A 19,958-nucleotide genomic window follows, 5' to 3' on the forward strand; every position below is an offset into this window, starting at 1 on the left:
CTGACTCCCACAGAAGTGCCTTGCCTCCTTCCGTCAGCATTATTGTTTTTGAGGTTCTGAATAGCTCATTCTCTAATCTAGACCTCCAGGGGACTGATCCGTGGGCTGGTCTAAAGTTGTATTAAAGTATGGCTGTATTTTCAGTCCAAACAATCCCTAGGGTTAATGAGGGAGAAACAGTTACTGTGTACATAGTTACCTAGGTGCTTATATTTCACCAGTGAACAATTATGGAACTGGAAGGCACGTTGGAGATGACAACATCCACTTCATCTCTTCCATTTTGCAGATCAGGCACTGATGGCTGAATGGTATAGGTTGGGTCACAAAAGTAATTATTGGAAAAATTTTAATCCATACTCCCAGTTTCAGGGCATTTCCCACAGCCACCACATTCTTTCTCTAATGGATGAATCAAGAAACAGTTCCATTCGAAATGTAGTACATTCTATAGCAATACTGACCCAACCTGGTGAATGTCCATCAGTTCAATCATCTAACTAACCTGGATCCCCTAAGCTCTTTCCAAAAACACAGTTGGAGGCAAAGGCCTGCGTGTACGTATTTTAATTTTGAAAATAACACCAAAGATAAGAGTGGGATGAAAGGCTGCATCAGAGAAGCTATTGTGAAGATATATTCCTTGTTGGTCATCACAATGGTCAGCTGGGCTGGAACCTAAAGGGATCATCTGAAATTGGCCTCCAGCCTCCGTCCTCATGAGCCTAAATTTGCCCTGAGTCTTACAAACCCCTGTGCACTTCCAAGTTTTATGTGCTCAGGTCCTGGGGATTCCTACAACAGTCGCTGGTCCCACATATGAGGAGTCCAAGCATAGGAAACTAGGAATCTCTGCACAAGGCAGAAGTTATAATATTGGTTGCCCTAGCAACAGCTGAAGAATGGTAGGGCCCAGAGGATACAAGGTGGCCCTTTGACTGATGTTAGAGGTCTAGTTATCATAGGTTCATTTGCCCTGACTACTCAAATCAGACATCCTGGTAGTTATAGGTGTGGTGTCACAGTCCTGTAATCCCTGCACTTGGGATGCTGATGTAGAGTGATTGCCATGAGCTTGAAGCCAGCTGGGCTACACAGAAAAATAAAACAAAAATAAAAAAAAAAGTTATGGTGGAATTGATCAAACTATAAAGAGAGCAACTCTAAGAAGAAGAAAGTTACTGTAAAAATGGCCAGATGGACAGCACGTGGATCCTACCTTTTAAGAAGATGTCACAGCTCATTCTTAGAGGCAAGAATTTTTATCATGATTCAGAGGGAAAACATGTAATACACACAGAATTGTAGGCAACCGCAAGACTCATGATTTCATATCCAGTGGCTTTGGGTATCCTTGAGCCTACATACCACAAGCAGCATGGAAAAGGACCTACAGGACTATGAAAAAAAAAAAAAAAAAAAAAAAAAAAAGAGCAAACAGGCAAAAACCCTTGGTGTAAGTAGCTACGTTCACAACCTACTTCTTGGGCTAATTATTCAGTCTGACTTTCCAACTCACAAAAACTCAGCTCTTTCTGATATTTTTTTCCTTGTGATTGACTTCCTGTACCTGGTTCTGAGTCCTCCATCTAATAATTCTTTGATAATTAAATAGTCATTTCATCAGCTCAAGCAGAAATTAGATCTACTGTATCAAGAATCAACCTCATGACTTTGAGAGAGTCACTCACTTTAACCTTTCTCTTCCTTGGTTTTCTTATCAGAAATTTGAGTTTGGACACTTTACTCAGGACCATTTGCTAGAGGCCCAGTGTGACAGTCAACGGATATTATCTATAGGAAAGAGCTCTGATAATTTAAAACACTTTATAAAAAAGAAATCATTCAGCCAGAAACTTCATAAAATACGCACCGTAAAAGATGACACCGGGTGGGCAGAGAGAGGAAGAGATCTACAATCACAAATGTTAAAACTTCAGAGATGTCACAGATGCCCTGTGATATTTGTACTGTTTCCAGCCAACAAATATGAGCTATTACCACTTCGGCAATTAGTAATGAAAACAGCTCATGTATGAGCTATGCACACATATATCCTGTTTAATTCTAGAAGCAGAGGAGACAGGTGGTCTTTTGAAAAATAAATTGTTATTGCATATTTATTCCTGTTGTGTGTGTGTGTGTCTGGGTGGGTGCATGCATGCACAATGTGGGTCTCAGAAATCAAACTCAGGTAGTCAGGCTTGGCATCAGTTGCCTTTACTTCCTGAACCATCTCCTCAGTCTGTTAGATAATGATAATCTTGTTAACTTCAAAATAGGAATGGGAAAACTGAAGTCTGGAGGGCTTCAGTAAATTGTCTGTAGTTATTTGATTAGTAGTTTAAGAATAATAAAGGGAAACTAAGGCCCAATCATTGAAACATTTAGGCATTAGTGACAGTAGTAACTCCAGTGTACACATTTTGTGCTTCAGACACAAGAGGTGTTAGCCCAACTAATACTCTACCACCCAGAGTGATCCAAGTCCATTTAGCAAATAGTAGTTAGTTCTATGGAGCATTGGACTTCTGTAGCCATGGGTTCTTGGCCAAAGTTTACACTACAAGGCATGAGTTTATTTCTGTACAGCAGGCCTTAAATCCAAACAAAGTGATTGGTTAATTCCATAACATTCGTACCACTATTGCATCAATGGGTACATTTTCACCAGGCTGGTCATTATTGTGGCTCACCGAGTGATGACCTTTCTCTCTCAGCAAGCTATATAGCACATTCTGTCACAGGGAAGGCTATGCATCTTTCTCTTTAGCTAATTCTTGGAGCTCTTAAACTTGACATACTTCCTGACATAATGAGTTCCCCAAACATTAACTTTTTGACTTTGATTTCTCATATTAATCTATAAGCAGATACTCCTCTCTCCATCTGAAAGACAGGGTTGCTTTGCTGACTATCTATGACCATGCACCCAATCTCACCATACAGGGGTACCTAGGCTTACAGAGAGTGATCACCTAGAATTCATCATGTATTCTCTGACAGATCTCCATGACAAACAGTAAAACAATTGCTTCAGACTACTACTTAAGCTGGAAATAGCTAAACAATTCAGATTTTATGCAACCACTCGGGAGCCCAGTGATTTTTAGATTGAGTCTGTAAATTAATCATATCACTCTTCAGTTTGAAAATTGCTACTTCCTCTTGTGCTCTACAAGCACCCTTCATCTGCAATTATGGAAAATGTCCACATGAATGGTTTCTTTGTCATTATCTTTCCAAAGGAGAGCAGCAGGTAGCATGTCTCCAAAGCATCTGATGACAGTCATATGTACTAAATGATTTTAGATTGTTTAGAATAATAGTTTAACCTTCCTTTGAAAAATTATAGTAATATCAAGATAAATTATTAAAATATACGGTATGAATTCAACAAATATTGCTACTGCTATTCAGACAGGAATATTCACTCATTCATCATTCAGTGAGTGTTTATTAAGAACCCACTGTGTTCTGTGTTTTCAGCTTCCACAGTTGCCTGTATTCAGCCAGTCACAAGATTAGGGGAAAAAATTGATTAACAGTCAGATGTTAGGGACCAATGGAGCTTAACCCATCACTGTCTCGCATACATTCTTGTATTTTGACAGAGCCTGATGAGTTAACCTATGAAAATTCTTCTAATGTTAAGGCAGAAGGTCTGTGGTAGGTTGATAGGTAAAGATTTTAGTAGTTCCTGATATATTTCAAAGTATCTTTAAACTCACATGCATGTCCCCTCTACGGTGATAATTATGTTAAAATAGAAATTGGAATGTTCCAAAACCTGATGCTTTCTCTATGCCAGGCAGTGTGCTGCTCATTGAGAATATGTGGCAGGTAAAATGTGGTTCTTACCCTTAGGGATCCAGATCCCTGTGGGGAAGAGAGGAAAAGAACCAAGGCCCCATACAGTGCTCTAGCACTGCGGAGAGTGACTGGAGCAAGCTCCATCAATGTGCTTCTTTGCCTTGTGATTGTGATTTGATGGAACTGCTGGGTTCTTGTGTTATCTCATCTCCCAACGTTTTCAACACTTAGAATAATTACAGTCTCCTTTGACTTGCTGTAGTGTATGCCGATTTTACTCCTGTTATCAACAACTCCACATTATCAAATGTGCTCTTATTTGGAATCTTGTCTGGCCCGATGTTAGGTTAAACCAAAGAGAAAACTCACTTAAAATTAAACATACTCGAGGTGTGATGGTACACACCTATGACCCCAGAAAGCTAGAGCAAGACATTCCCAAGTCTGAGGTCAGTGTGAGCTATGTAATGATACCCCTGACTCAAAAACAAAACAATAATATAAGCAGCTTTTTAATTTATAATCATTGAAATTGTTGCATGTATTTTTGTTTTCTATTCTCCTTTCCAAGAATTTCCTGCCAAAGTCCAGGAATCTTTTCAGGAGCCACATTTTAAGAGATTTATTTTATTTAAAATGTAATGGTTGATTGACTAATTGACCAGTTGCTATGTGTGTGGTGTGTATATGCTTGTGTGTATAAGCAAATATGTGTGCAGCTGCTGTTTGTTGGGCAGAGGCCATGAGAGGGTGCCTTCTCTCTTGGAACTGGAGTTACAGGCATCTAGGAGACATCCAGCTTATTATGTGGGTATCTCACTCAGCAAGTGGTCTCTTTTTTAAATTTATTTAAATTTGAAACAAGCTTGTTTTACATGTCAATCCCAGTTCCCATAGTACCCTCCCATCTCCCCTGCTCCCCTACCAACCCCCATCCCATCCCCTTTCTGCTCCCCAGGGAGGGTGAGGCCTTCCATGGGGAGTTTTCAAAGTCTGTCATATCATTTGGAGCAGAACCTAGGCCCTCCCCCATGTGTCTAGGCTGAGGGAGTATCACTCTATGTGGAATGGACTCCCAAAATCCATTTGTATACCAGGGATAAATACTGATCCATTACCAGAGGGCTCATAGACTTCCCAGTCCTCCTAACTAACACCCACATTCAGGGAGACTGGGTCCTATGCTGGTTTCCCAGCTATCAGACATAGATGCATGAGATCCCCCTTGTTCAGATCAGCTGTTTCTGTTGGTTTCTCCAGCCTGGTCTTGACCCCTTTGCTCATCACCCCTCCCTCTCTGCAACTGGATTTCAGGAGTTCAGCTCAGTGTTCATATGTGGGATCACTGACCCATCATTATACCAGACCAAGGATCAGCAGTTGAAATGAACTGTACACCTACGGTTTCCCTGGAAGAACACTGTAAGGATAGATATCACCCTGCTATCCACCCACCCTCCCCACCCACTCATGCCCACATTCATGACCTTATCTGGTGACTCTAGAGTTGACACCGTAGGGAACTCATAGTTATGCCTGTCACTGAAGCAACAGAACTTCCTATTCTGAGGTTCATGTCTCCCTTGATGCTGCTCCAGGCCTGAGTTTCGGGCCTTTCTCTGCTTCTGAGCTGGGATTTGGGGCTCTCACTGATGCTGCTCAGGGCTTGTAGCTTGAACCTACCTCTCCAAACAGGTCTTCCTAACATTCATGGAATTTCAGCATTAACTGAAGATAATGTGTGTATGATATTATCAATGTACACATTCCATATTTTGCAAATATATAAACTTCAGAAAACTTCCAATTAAAATGCATACAGAAATGATGATTTCTCATTTTATGAATAAAAAGTGCCTTGGGGATATACCAGGAAGGTATCAATGCAGTGATGGGTGTTGGAGAGTCAATCTCTGGGATTATTTTGAGGGTAATTTTAGTAGTTCTATCCGAATGATGGTCTTTTTAAAGACTGCTATTTTTCTGAGTGACACATATGTCAGTAGAGCAGAATAAGAGCCTAATAAAAACATATCTGATTATAAATGAGATTTTCCAGTAAGTTGCTTTTCACTAGCTGGGGCACTTGGCATCAGCCTTGAAAGCTAAGGTTCCCAATGATCTGCCTGAGAAGTTAATGACATAGTTCCTGTGACAAAGAAGTCTGGATCCAAGGGTATTATATAATTTTGTGGATTTTTAAATATTCATTTTAATAGTTCCTTGTTTCTGGAATTGCTCTTCTCTCAAGCCATTTCCTACATGTCATTGACTATGTCATCTATATGTACAGATGCCTATAGATGCTAAAAAGGACCAGCTACGTAGGGAAATTAAACTCGTCCCCCAAATGCACAGTGAATTTTCCATGCTGCCTTGTTATGGTTGTCACAAAAATAGAGGGCAGAAACACAGCACCTGCAGCTGTGGACCACCTGACATAGGACAACTGCAGCCCCATTTGGAGTCCTCCTCCATCCTGTGGTGATAGAAACATCTGTCAGGATTGGTACTGTCTAGGCCCAGCAGTCTAAGATCTCATCATCTCTCATGAAGCTTGGCAGCTGAGATTACACATAAACTCACAACACAAAGAGCTACCTGGTCCCAGCAGACACACCATTTATAGATACTTCCCTCAGCAGTGGAGATGGGAGGCTGAGAACTTAGAACTATCTTGATTTGTGCATAACTGCCCTAGGACTTTGAATTAAAAAGAAAAAACACAAACATAGAAATAATTCTACAACTCAGAAAGTTTACATATGCAAGCAATCAGATACATGCAAATGCATAGAACTAAAAAAATCACTAGATATATGAAGGTCATTCATAGGAGCATCATATATGTTAGCAAAAATATTGGAACTAATTGTCATCATGGAATAGGTACATAACAGATAATAATAATATATGCCTTGTATACTATAACTAATGAGGTGGAATAGCCTATAATCTAACAACATGGCAAGCCGCGAAGGGCAAAGGACAACTTGCAAGAGTTGGTTTTCTCTTTCCACCACGTGGACTCTTAGCATCCAACTGAGTTTGCCAGGCTCAGCAGCAAGTTTCATTAACTGATGAGCCATCCTGCTGACCAGAGACTGGTGTTTTTTTAGAGAATTTGAAAAGGGGTGGAGGCTAGAGGAAGAATTGAAGGGGGATGTGGAGATGGATTTTGTCAAAGCACATTATATTTTTGAATGAAATTCTCAAACAATAAAAAAATAAATTAACAGGGGATTTTGTTTTTGCAATGACTTAGCCAGCTACACCCCCACTCTGTGTCCCTTCCACAGAACTTTTCCCCCATGGTACTGGAGATAGAACCAGAGCATTGTACATGCTAGGCAACTCCTACCAGTGAGCTCTAGCCCAAGCCCTTTGCATTTTTTAGAAAAGTTCTCTGTAAGTTGCCCAGGGTGACCTTGAACTTGATCTGTAACCTGGCGAGGGCTTGAACTTTTGGTCCTTCTGCTTCAGCCTCCCGTGTGACTGGGTTGACAGACCTCTGGCACCAGGTCTGGCTTACTGTGCTCTTCTTTCATACAACTTACTGTGCTATCCAGTCTGTGCTGGTTAGAGTCTAGTCTAAAAGAATGTGATGGGGCTTGTCTTAAATAAATCTTACATTGCTTTTAAAGCTCTAAAGGGCAAACATGAATGAAGCCCTAGAACAGCAACTGGAGTCTGGATAAAGCCAATGAATGGAGAACAAAACAAAATAGATTGTTGAGATAATATCCTGCATTTGTTTACCAATGTAACATGTGTCCATTTAGCTCTTACTATGTATGAGACACCGTAGGAGACAGACACTGCAAACAGGAATAAAGGATCCTGGGCCAGGTCTCTGTTCTCAAGGAACTTGCATTCTGGTGATTTCTTGGAATAGCTCATAGACTGAAATACAGCCCCATGTAAGTATGATGGGCCAGAGGATGACTGACAGGCTCTTCCAGCAAACCCCCCCATGATCCTCCATGCTCCTCCAAACTGAGTGCTCTCTGGAGGATGGTCTTATCTGCTGGGGCAGCTGTTGTTCCAACCTTGACTTCTGTGTCCCAGCTGACACACTGGCTGTGGGGGCTAGCTAAGTCCTTCCTAGGCATTGGCTTTTGACCAGAGCTCTCTGAGTGTTCTGCACAGAGGAGCTTATGAAACCCATCCACAGACATACAAACCACAGCTCACTCTGCTTATTCTTTTCTGAATAGAAAAATGAAGCCCGGTGAGGCTAGGTAACCTTTTCCAAGGTTCACCATGTGGACAGCAGGTGAAGAAGGTCTTGTAGGGACACAGGAAAAGTCTGATGAGTGGCCTCTGCATCAAGGGGGTGGGACTACGGTGAGGCAAGTGACACAAGGTGCACAAAAGAGGGGCCAGAGCTTATCTTTGTTTAGAATTTTGTTATTTTATTTGTCATGGCTTTCACATTTATTTTGATTTGAGCTTTGTTGGAAAAGGGTTACTTTGTTTTTAATTGTGTGTCTGTCTGCGTCTGTGTGTCTGTGTGTCTATGTGTAAAGCACTTAAAATATTTATGCATTGTGCTACTTGCCTATATGTGTCGGCCATCTCCTTCAATCCTCCCAACAAGTCAGTGAGTTGGTAAATGAAATGCCCAAATTGTGCCTTGAGAAATTGAGGCTCAGAAGGTTTTAGTAACTTCCCACAGATGCACAGCAAGCAGACAAACGAGCTACACTTTAGACATGGCTCCCTGCCAACCCTGTACCCTATGAATTTAAGCACCGAGATGGAAAATTTGTTATTTTTCTGAGCTGGAAAACAAATCTTTGTCTTGAACTTACTGCCAGGGAGTTTGTCTTGCCTTGAGTCCCCCATGTTGAGTGATGACAGACATTCTGAAGCTGTCCCTGACTTGTGTCTGTCCTTGCCTCCCTCCTCTGACTTTCATTGCCGCGAAGGCTTCACAACACAACCCTGACTGCATTGTTTTCTGTTTTATGGATCTATACTGTCCTTTGTTGTAAATACATTTAGAAATGATTGTGGCTTTCTCCTGGTGTCTCGACGTTTTTAAGTGATTTATTTTGATAGTACTTTAGCTTCATGATTTCAAATATTAAGTTACTGAGTTCAGGTGGTCTTATATTTTCTCCATAAATGTGTTTATGTCACTCCATAGACTGAGAAATTTCATTCCAGGGTTTTCTCCCCTTTCTTCATTTGATTTTCCTGCAGGAGGAGAACTGAGTTCTTTGAACTTGTCAGTAAAGGAGACTACGATTGGAACATCAAAAGTCACCGTGACGTGTTTCGGTAAGAAAAAGCATGCATTTGTATGGGTTTTCCATTATTGGACATTTAGGTATGCTTTTCTGTGTGTATTGGAAAAGCTTCAGATGATCAATTGACTAGAATCTAAGTAATTATCCCAAGTATGTCCAAGCAGGCAATCTCACGGAGATTATCTCCTATGAGGAGACACCACTGTGTGTTACCCATAGCCACACTCCCTCCTGTACTCACAGAACCTAAAATGAGACTCCTTAGAGTGTGTTGAGCAGTCTGGTAGCTTTGTGATAAACACAGACTCCTGAACCCTTATTTTACCTTGAGACAGTTAATCTCTCTGGGCTTTTGTTTGTAAATAAGAATAATAGGGTCCCCCTCTGAGGCCAGTGAAGGCTCTGCGAGGCAGCAGTTGGTCCTTTAGTTAGGAAAGCGCTCAGTATAGAAGCAACGGGAAAGCAGCACAGCCAGATGCTGGCTACAAAGCATCAGAACCCAACAACAGACCAAGTTGTCTCCCTTTGCACAAGCTTAGCATAAGGGTGTTTGGATACTGCTCTATCCAAGGGGGGTGGCTGATGCCTGCCGGAGCTGCCTGGCTCGCCCTGAACAACCCATTGTTAGCTGGGACTCTGCCCACTCCAATCCTGCTCTGCCATCTGGGCAGCAGACATGTTTCCAAGACACTGAGATCCAGCAGGGTTTAAAACTCTAGCTGACAGCAGGACGGCCCTCTGACCTTTCACACTGAACCCTTTCATTGGAAAGCAGCCAGCCAGGGCACCTCCCAGCTCCCATCCTGTGCTAACACTTCCAGTGTTAGCTGAAAAACAGCAGACCAGGGACCATAGATGTGCCTTCATTTTTTACCCTCCCACCTATCTGAGAGTACTCTGAATGATTTGAATTGTTTCCAGTGTTTCCATGGTTCAATGTGAATCCTAGTTTATTCTGCCCCTGGAAAGTCTGTGTTTTATGCACCCAAGATTAAGGAGAACCTCAGCTGGGCACGTTTTTGAGAATGTGTATAGAGCATGGTGGCCCCCAGGTAGTAACCCAGTGACACAGTGTGGCTCTCTCTGGTGAATCTTGGCTCAGTGGAACAGTGAACATGAAAGAGCTCCCTACACCACGTGTATCTCACCTCTTTGGTGTGGGTTTCTGTTCTTTGTCATCAGGGTTAAGTCAGTAAGCATATTCGCTGGCCACACAGTGTTATATACCCATCACCTTGCTTATAGTTACGCTGGGTGGTGGCGGGGTGTGTGTGTGTGTGTGTGTGTGTGTGTGTGTGTGTGTGTGTGCTCATTGCACATTATTTAACCACAGCCTGCTTGACTTAGGTGTGGAGAGAGGACTGTTTGCTTTGCTGGATTTGCTGCAGACAAAACAAAAGGACCCAGGGAGGATGTGAGAGGTCTTTGTCTTCTAGGCAGTAGTGACTGCATGGCAGGGTGACTTTAAACAGCGTGGGGCCTTGTTGAGGGAAGAAGATGTGGGCTGACCCCCACTCCATTTTATTTATTTATGGATCTAGGGTTTGTTTAGGAATGCAGCAGAGGATTATTCAGGCTGTTCGGTTCTGTTTTTCAGATCGATGTTAATGACAGCCTGTGACCTTGGAGCCGTGACCAAACCGTGGGAGATCTCCAGACAGGCAAGTGGTGATTAATGGCACAGCTCAGCAGAAGGGGGCGGGGTGTTGGGGGTGCCGAGCACTGAGAACAGAATCTCTGCATAGGTGCTGGCCTGCACAGAGCCACAGCCGGCTAAGTCAGAAAGCCATCTTACCCCACAGTCTTCCTTCCCATGCACCCACTGGGCAAGGCTGTTTCTGGCTGCAAGATTTTTGTAATGTGCTAAATCTGAATAATGTTTTGACCGTCCTTAAGGCAATCGGTTCACAATACTGTTTTTGAATAAGTAATCACGTTTTAGCACAAGAACCTGTCTATAGCTCCTGAAAATCAAGACAGGAAAAGTGAGATTCTGTTTTGTTTCCAAGTACTATTTAAGTATCAGAGGGGCTCTATGGCCAAAGTGTGCTGTGTCCCATTTAATTTTTATCAAGACTAATTGTGGTTTTACAGTTTCTCAATGCGCCCAAGCATTATTTTTAAGCAATAGCAGTTTTGAATGAAGTAGGTTCCTAACTGCTTGATTATCAAGATCCTTGATTACTAAGAGGGGTTAATAGCTCTTCTTCTCTTTAACTTAATTTTATTTTAGTTTTTTCTTGAGGCAGTAGTCTCTAGGCTGGTCTCAAAGCCTCTGGCTCAAGTAATGTTCCTGCCTCAGCCTGGCTAGCAACAAACTCAATAAGCTTTGTGACACCTATTATGGAGACTGTGGGATCCTAAAATGATATTTGGGGGAAAATAGTGTATATTCATATATTAACAAATGGCTGGTTTGTATGTGTTGCTTCATTCAATGTATGGTAGGTAGTCAGTACACAGGCTGAGTAACCATAACACAAAGATATCATGCCATAATCCTATAACCCATGAGCCTATAACCATTACCTGTGAAGAAAAGAACAGTTTTCCACGTAAAAGAGTAGATGTAAGTAAGAATTTGCTAAGGGAGAAGAGCCTGAACTGATTATCCAGGTGGGTCCCAACTCCAGTCACAAATGTCCTTGTAAAAGAGCAGAAGGAGAACAGAATTCAGAAGAGAAGGCAATGTGAGAGTCAGGTACTGGAATGGTAACGTCTACACCCCAAGAAGTGCTGGCAGCTACCAAATCCTGAAAAGAGACAAGGAGCAGACAGAGCCTTCAAAGGAACATGGAGCCAACCCCTAGGCTCCTGCCTACCGCCTTGATGTAGAACACTGGCCCCAAGAACTATGCAGGGATAACTTCTTGTTATCTTAGCCACAGAGTTTGGAGTAATATTTTGGAGTTTCAGGATAATCAACTTGGTCATTACATTCACTTCACAAATGGGAAGGGTGGGGCTTAGAAAGGATAAGTAGCCCAAGGTCTTCTGTAGAGTATCTGGTGAAATAGATGTAGACTTGCTCTTCTCCTCCCTGGCTACTTGAGGGTCACCACCACCATGACTGACACAGTTACTAGTCAGACCAGATGGCCATCACCAATTGGCTACGTCATCGGAAACAGTCATTGATATCCTTCACCCTGAGAAGGTGACAGTTATTGAAAAACTATCCAAAATGTACAAGCTCACTAGATGTCATCTTTGTGTTTGGATTCAGAACTTGTTCTGGTGGTGGAGAGACAAGGGGGTTGAGCGTGAGTCATGATTCCTTGGCTTATGAAAAGAATGACTAAGACACAGACTTGCAAGAAACATCACAGTTTAAACAGGTCTAACCTTTTGACACTATGACATGATAGTGTCCTTTGCAAAGCTCATGCCCAAGAACTAGGTAATGAAGTTACAACAACAACAATCTCGTGTTTTAATCAAGTTTACAGTTTTTCGTTAGGCCACACTCAAAATAGCCAGTACCTCTGCTGGTGCAAGCCTTTAATCCCAGCACTCAGGAGGCAGAAGCAGGCAGATCTCTGTGAGTTTGAGAACAGCCTAGTCTACAAAGCTACACAGAGAAACCCTTTCTTGAAAAATAAAAACAAAGAAAGAAAGAGAGAGAGAAAGAAAGAAAGAGAGAAAGAAAAGAAAAGGAAAGGAAAGAAATTAAATGCCTTCAACAATCCATTGGTCCAGACTTGTCACATGACTCTGTCCCACCAAGGAGTACAATCCATGCCTGTGTCCAGCAAGTAGAAAGTCAAAACAGTTTGTGAGAATGTATGTAGCACAGTTTGCCCTTAAGATCACCAGAAGGGCCATTCGCTGTCCTTTCAGACAAACATATCCATTCTCTCCCCAGTGATGGTAAATCGGGTAGCCCATGATATGTGCCATCCCTACTACAGGTCTGGGTGTAACTTACCTAAGTGTGCCCAAAATACAACATCCGAGAGCCACCTCTGCACACAGAATACCACCACAGCACTCCCAGTCAGCAAGGGACGAGATAACGGACTTTCGCAGCCAATGGTCTGTGGAGATCCCGGCATTTCGCTATGAAGCCTCCACCAGCAGTGGGCCTGACTCCCTGCAGGAGCTTCCTACTCATAGCTTTGTTTCCACGGTTTTTGAGCTCCTTTTCCACTATCTCCTATGACATTATTTGAAGGTTAGATGGCTTCTTCAGCCTACTTCTCACCAGAAGAAAGCTGCAAGCTGGTTTTACATAGTCACAGACTTACGATTTCTTAAGCACAAAAGTACTCTTAAGCATTCAACAAAAACAAAAAATACCATGGTTCTTCTCTATATGAACAACTTAGATTCTTTTTGCATTCTGACATTCAGGAAGAGAAATGTAGCAAATCTGTTTCTCCCTTGTTCCTCATCTGAGAACCTGAGGTCTCACAGCTTTCATGAGAGAATTATGTAGTTAAATTATTGCTTGATGACAAGACCTGATGACCTGAGTTCCATTCCCCAGAGAGAGAACCAAATTTGGCAAGTTGTCCACAGGCAGTGTGGAGTATACACGTGCACACATGTACACACACACACACACACACACACACACATTACACACACACACACATGCACTCACACAATTTTTTAAAAAGTCATTTGAATTTATTTTAAAAAAGAATTTCCTAAAAATCACCTAATTCTCTCAGATATGTTATCCATAAATATGCTGGCCATACCATTAGTTAGATCTCAAGGCTGAGTCTTAATTAATATTTTCATCTAAAGCATACCTTAATTTTAGTGTTTCTAGTTTGGAAATAAGAAGCAGTTTCATCTCTGTTCCCACAAGACGGAATTTTTCTGTTCTTTTCATCCCCATCAGATACCTGCTCATCTTCCCTGAGCTCACTTCTAGCCTGCCTGGGGAAATTGGCAACAGCTGCTAGTGTATGCTGTTAGCATTTTGTATCCCCTAGCTTATCCGGACATTATATGTTCATTAGGAATAGCGATTACTCTGTTTCAGTGACAATTGTACAAAGTTGCATAAGAGACAGTCATTTATATAGCTCCCGTCTGTCTGTCTGATACCTGGCCTCCAAGCTGATACATGTTTTAAGCTCTCTTTCCCATATTTTTTTTCTTTTTCTTTTTCTTTCTTTCTTTCTTTCTTTTTTTTTTTTTTTTTTTTTTTTTTTTTTTAACCATCAGCATCTTGCTTTAATATGAATTCTCTCCTATGTCAAGGTTAGGAACACAAACGGGTTTGTTTATTCTCCTGTCACAGCCCTTGTCAATTTCAGTGTGACACATCAGCAGTCACAAGAGGTCACATAAAGAACTTGGGTAGTTGACTAACACCTTCCAGGCATCTCTGCCCATCGTGTGGTAAGGTAGACTTAGAGAACAGACCACACAGAAGCAGGTGGCTCTTCCAGGCACTGGGGACAGTGTAGGGCTAGGATGGTTCCTGTGGTGGTAATGGGAGGAGAGCAAATAGGGAGTTCCAGGCTACTTCAAGAATGAAGGTGGCAACATAACTGGTCACAGTGCTGAGAATATGTGACTGTGAGCAGTCATCCCTCAGTAGGACAGCCATGTCAGTCCACCCACCACCCCCCCCCAAGTCTCAGGGACTACCACGCATGGGAGAGGGGCAGAAAGGACATAGGAGCCAGAGGACGTGGAGGAGAGGTCTGAAGGGCTGTTTTCTGTTGCACCCACGACCTTGTTGCAGCTACCCTTGTCCACAGAAGATCTGCACGGGAGCAAGCCAACAGTCAGGCAGCATCGCAGCAGGCAGCATTGGCAGAGCTGGTGGGTTACAAAAAGAGGGGAGGGAAATGCTGGGAGAGGCCCAGGGGAGGGGGGCTCCAGCGAAGAGGGAAGTTGGGTTGAAATGATCAAGATACATTGTATAATTATAAAACTGTGAATGAATAAATAAAAGATTGTTTTTTAATTAAAGGAATACCACCTGGGGGAAGAAAGAGGCAGGACACAGTATCTGAAACAGAAGCAATTTGCGAATGATATTTTTAGATCAAATTGGGAAGCCCAATAGGTAGTTGCTCTTCTCAGTCACTATTGTTTTATTTTATTCTCATTATTTTATTTCTAGGGTATGAAGTTCTGCTGATAAACATTAAAACATAAGCACTGAGGAAAATAAAACACGAAAGCATGTTGCAAATGTTTCCCTCTGAGATCTCACTACACGTCTAAGTGGGAAATCTCATTCATGTTTGTCTCCAAACTGAATGGATGAAGATATTTTTAAAACTATATTCACTTCTTGATTTTAGGAAACATTTGAACAAAACAATCACAATTTCTTTTTAAATTCTGGGGCTGACAAAATGGCTCAGTGCATAAGGCACATGCTGTGGCTACTGGAATTCAAATCCTCAGAGTCCATTTAAAAGCTGGGCAGGATTGGTGACCTCCTGTGATCCCACCCAGCCCATGGAGGTGGGGGGCAGGGCATCCCCATGATCCTAGCACATAGAGATGGGGGCAGGGCATCCCCAGAGCAAGCTGGCTAGCTAGACCAGCCAGGATTGTAAGGTGTGGGTGCAGCAAGAGGCTTTACCTATATATTGGAGAGAAATCAAAAAAAAAAAAAAAAAAAAAAAAAAAAACACTGGACATCCATTTCTGGCCTCTACACATACTTGTACGTGTATGCACATACATCCTCACATTCACATGTGCCAGCACATGCAAACACAAACACAAGTGCATATGCTTAAAATGCAAATATATTCATTTATGTATATGCATATGTTAATGTGTAGTTTTGTTTTAATTAAGATTAATTATATTTTATATGTATGGATGTTTCTCCTACACGTGTTTCTTTATACCATGCAAGTGCATGATGCCTGGAGACCAGAAGCTACTTGAACAGGAGCTACAGACAGTGGTCAGTCACTATGTGGGTGCTGGATTTGAACATCTGTCCTCTAGGAGGATGTTCACTAAGCCCTTGAAAACATACTTTGAGATAGAATCTTATACTGTAACTCAGGCTGGCCTAGAAGTCATGACAATCCTCCTGCCTCAGCTTCTCAAGTGCTGGGATTACAGATGTGAGTCATTTGGTGATAATGCAAACATATGCTAACTTCCTAGATGTTCATTTTATTTTTAAAAGCCCTTTTCAGAATGCATCTTAACTGGGCTTTTTCTACCACTCATCTTTCCCTGGGGACATGACTTGAAGTGTATGGGTTTCCTCAGTGACTTCTCCCACTCACCACACACAGCCTGATTAGCAACTCAGCTTCCTTTAATGAAAATTCCAATCAGGAGCCACTTAATGATCCTGATGGGGTTTGTAAGTACAAATAAGCCAGGGGTTTGGAATAAACTGACAGGAGATCAGGGGTGGGGCAGGGACTCTAGGAGAGGAAAATCAAGAATCCCCATTAATGTCTCTGCTTTCCAAGGAGTACACAGGATTTCTACCTGGGACGCCTTGTTGGCATTTATGTTAATGCAGAAGACACAGCTTCAGAGGCAGCTGAGGGACTGGGTGTCCTGGAGCCTGGTTAGTGAGACTACAGGAGAGTGTTCTCTTTAAAAGCCAGGTTAGAGTGTGGAAATCAAAGGTAGTGGCTAAGGCTGGAGAGGGGAGAACCCAGGTCCAGAACCTGCAAGTGCAGGGGACATGGGAGGTGGGCTTCTGAGTCCATTCCTATTACTTCTGTGCAGCTGAATTCTTGAATGGGACCCACACTTCTTACCAGAAATGTTAGAAATCTGACCTTACTGGATATTATAGTTTCTTAATATTACTACTCTCATCTTTACTATGTGTATATATGTACATGTGTAAATTTGATGTTGTCTTTAAATTTTACTATCCATTTCTTTGGGTACGTATAAATAAACTACCTTTTTTTGTACCACTGGAACTTTATGCACATTAAGCGTGCACTCTATCACAGTGCTGCATCCCCAGAACTCTTTTCGCTGTTTGAACATGTTCTTATTAAATTCTCTAGGGTATCTTTGAATTCACTATCACCAGGCAGACCTTGCCTCAGAAACTTGAGTAGCTGTGATCATAGATTCTTGACTTCAGATCTGACTTAGAAAAAATATCTTGATTCCATGTACCTGGCCAATTTAAACCACCTCACTTTTATAGGGTATAGGATTCTCCTCTTCTGTAAGAGCATTAAAATGGAGAAAAAAGCAGTTTGGGGGCCCAGGCTTTCTTGCCATCCACTGTCTAGAACTTTTCCCCTAAGTCTCCCAATACACTACAATCCCAGTTAATTCATTCAGAGATTCTCTAGCTGCATACCTTAGAAATACCCCTTGGCATTTGTCTGTTCTATCAATTCTCTTTCTGAAATGATCCTGAGAACCACAAACCGAGGGATTAGGAAAAAAAACCCCACACCTTTGTACCTTTGTATTGTGACTGCAGATCATCCATGCTCGTAGGTGAAATCTAGGGAAATGCAGGTGCCTGTGATTGGGGGCGAAGCAACCATTGCATTGTGGGTATAATGGGGCTAGAGTGGTAAATCAGTTAGCATGTGGTACTTACACGCCAGTGCTTCCAGTACCAGATTCAGGTGTCCTGAAGACCATGCTCTTCAAATTAAGATCATTTCCACGCATGTAAGCCAGGAATAACTTCTGATTCTCATGGTGTACTACACCACAAACGATTTAAAATGATTCTGTGTTTCAGGTGGCTGAACTTGTAACCAGCGAGTTCTTTGAACAAGGAGATCGGGAGAGGTCTGAACTCAAACTCACTCCCTCAGTAAGCTTGTCCTTTTACTACCACCTATTACCCTTCTGGATGCCATATTCAAAGATAACTCCAAGCCACAGCTTGAAATGGGAAAGGATGAGAAGGAGTTTGGAGAACTGAAAGCTTGAAACTTTAACTAAACAAGAATGCTGACCATCTAGCTCCCGGGTTTCTGATTGAGACTACTGAACTACTTAACAAGCATTCCCCAAGCACCCAAGGCAGGTCAAACAAGCAGGTACAAGGGACTCATGTAGGGCAGAGTCTGAACATCTCAGAGTCAGCTCTGGCATTTCACGCATGCCCACTTTAGAACAGAAATAACAGCAGAGTTAAAGGAGCTAGCTGGTTTCTATTTTCAGTTCCAAACTTTCAAACTCCCCAGAGCAAATCATTTCAAACTATCTTTTATTTTGCTTTCAAACTGAAACATGGGGAATTCAGGTTCTGGGGCGGTTGGCATGCTACTTAATGTTGGATTACCTCATGCCGTCCTTATTTGAAAATGCTCATGAGAAGCTGGGGATGCTGTTCCTGACTTCAAGATAAGGAAGGCTTGGTCACCACCCTCAGGGAGGGACCAACCTCTTCATTCCTGGTGAGATGCTAAAACATCCATGGTCACTCTAAGAGTGGGCGAAGTATTTTAAAGCCTAGCAGTGCAGGCTGAATGAAGCACACGTCTTCAACGTTTGGAGATTTTAGTAAATCTGTGCATCTCCACACGCCCCACTTTGCTGATATTCATACACCAGAGAGGCAGCAGGACCCTGTCCTACCCTGAACAGTTTGGCTTGGACAGACATCATCGCCGGCAGTCTGTCTGAGGTTGATGCTCCTGTGGCTTACCTGTAAAAGGACACAGGACCACACCAGTTGAAACATACACTAGCAGCCTTAGTTTTCAAAAAGCAGGTGTTTATATGGGGATCCGAACACCATTTATTCTTTCTAGTGCTCATACCAAATTTGGCTTTGAAAAGAAAAGTATTAAGTTTAAGATATCCAGAGTTCATTTGTAAAACCTACAACCCAAATTTCTCTAAGCTACACATCTACATTAAAATAAAAGCTTTTTCTTCCCTCTGAAAACTGTTTTTAAGGCATTCTCTGAAGAGTTTAAAATGTAGCAGTACAGGTAATTTAACTAGATGAAGGAAAACCTGGTAAATTACAGGCTCAGCTAAGCCTTTCTCTGAAGACATGATGAAGTCAGTTCCATGGTGGATATACAGCCGTAAATGCTCCTCTCCTCTCACTAAAGGTTACTTACCATAGCTGCCTCCTCAGCAGAGTCTGGCTTCTGAGTGGTAATGCTCCTGAGGCCACTGCTCGCTTCCCCATCTTTTGCTTTTTAAGAAGCACCCCTAGGGTTCTGTTGGCCAGAGATCATCACAGTAACTTTCTGAGACCACACTGAAGCTGGGCCACAGTCAGCTGTTAGAAGCAGTGAACTGATTGGTAAAATGGGCTTGATCACCAGCATGTGTCAAACACAAAGCTCAACAAATGAGGGGACATCATCTTCTCCACCATCAGGGACCCTAGGACCTTGTTGACTGGGGGGAATATCAAGAGGTAAATAGTCATGAGTGCTCAATTATAAGGTACAAAATACTGTAGAAGGAAAACACAGGGCAGCTGGGTACCCCTGATCAATCTTGCCTCTTCAAATTTTGACTAAGAAGTCACAATCCAGAAATAAACCCTTACAATTATGGTCCACTGACTTCAACATGACTTCCAAGACAACTTGGTAGGGAAAAACAGTCCTTTCAGCAAATGGTCCATGACTAAGTGGCTATTCACAAGTAAAAAGAATTAAAGTTCTGGCCCTTCTTCTTACTCTACCCAAAATAAACTCATATTAAATAATAGATCTAGCTACAACAGCTAGATAGATCTGTCTAAAAGCTAAGATAGTAAAAGTCTTCGAAGAAGACAGAGGTCTAAATCTTAGTTTGATTCAGACATGGTGTCTTAGATATGATACCAGAAATACAAGAGCCAAAAGATAAAATGGCCAGAGATGCTAGCTTGTATTTTACCAAAATTATACTGGACTTTATCAAAGCTTAAAATATGTCTGTACCAAAGGATAATATAAGGCAAACAAAGAGACAATCTACAGAATAAGAGAAATT

General features: G+C 42.1%; 1 protein-coding gene across 1 annotated transcript in view; it reads left to right on the plus strand.

Annotated features, from left to right (window-relative positions):
- Nucleotides 1-19,958, plus strand: part of Pde11a (phosphodiesterase 11A) — a 347,781-nt gene that overhangs the window by 296,941 nt on the left and 30,882 nt on the right. The window contains exons 16-18 of the mRNA XM_051184429.1: nt 9,022-9,099; nt 10,666-10,729; nt 17,749-17,823. Coding sequence (XP_051040386.1) covers nt 9,022-9,099; nt 10,666-10,729; nt 17,749-17,823 — 217 coding nt within the window. The remainder of the gene's footprint in view (nt 1-9,021; nt 9,100-10,665; nt 10,730-17,748; nt 17,824-19,958) is intronic.

This window comes from Phodopus roborovskii, unplaced genomic scaffold, assembly GCF_943737965.1.
Source record: "Phodopus roborovskii unplaced genomic scaffold, PHOROB, whole genome shotgun sequence".
Taxonomy (NCBI): Eukaryota; Metazoa; Chordata; class Mammalia; order Rodentia; family Cricetidae; genus Phodopus; species Phodopus roborovskii.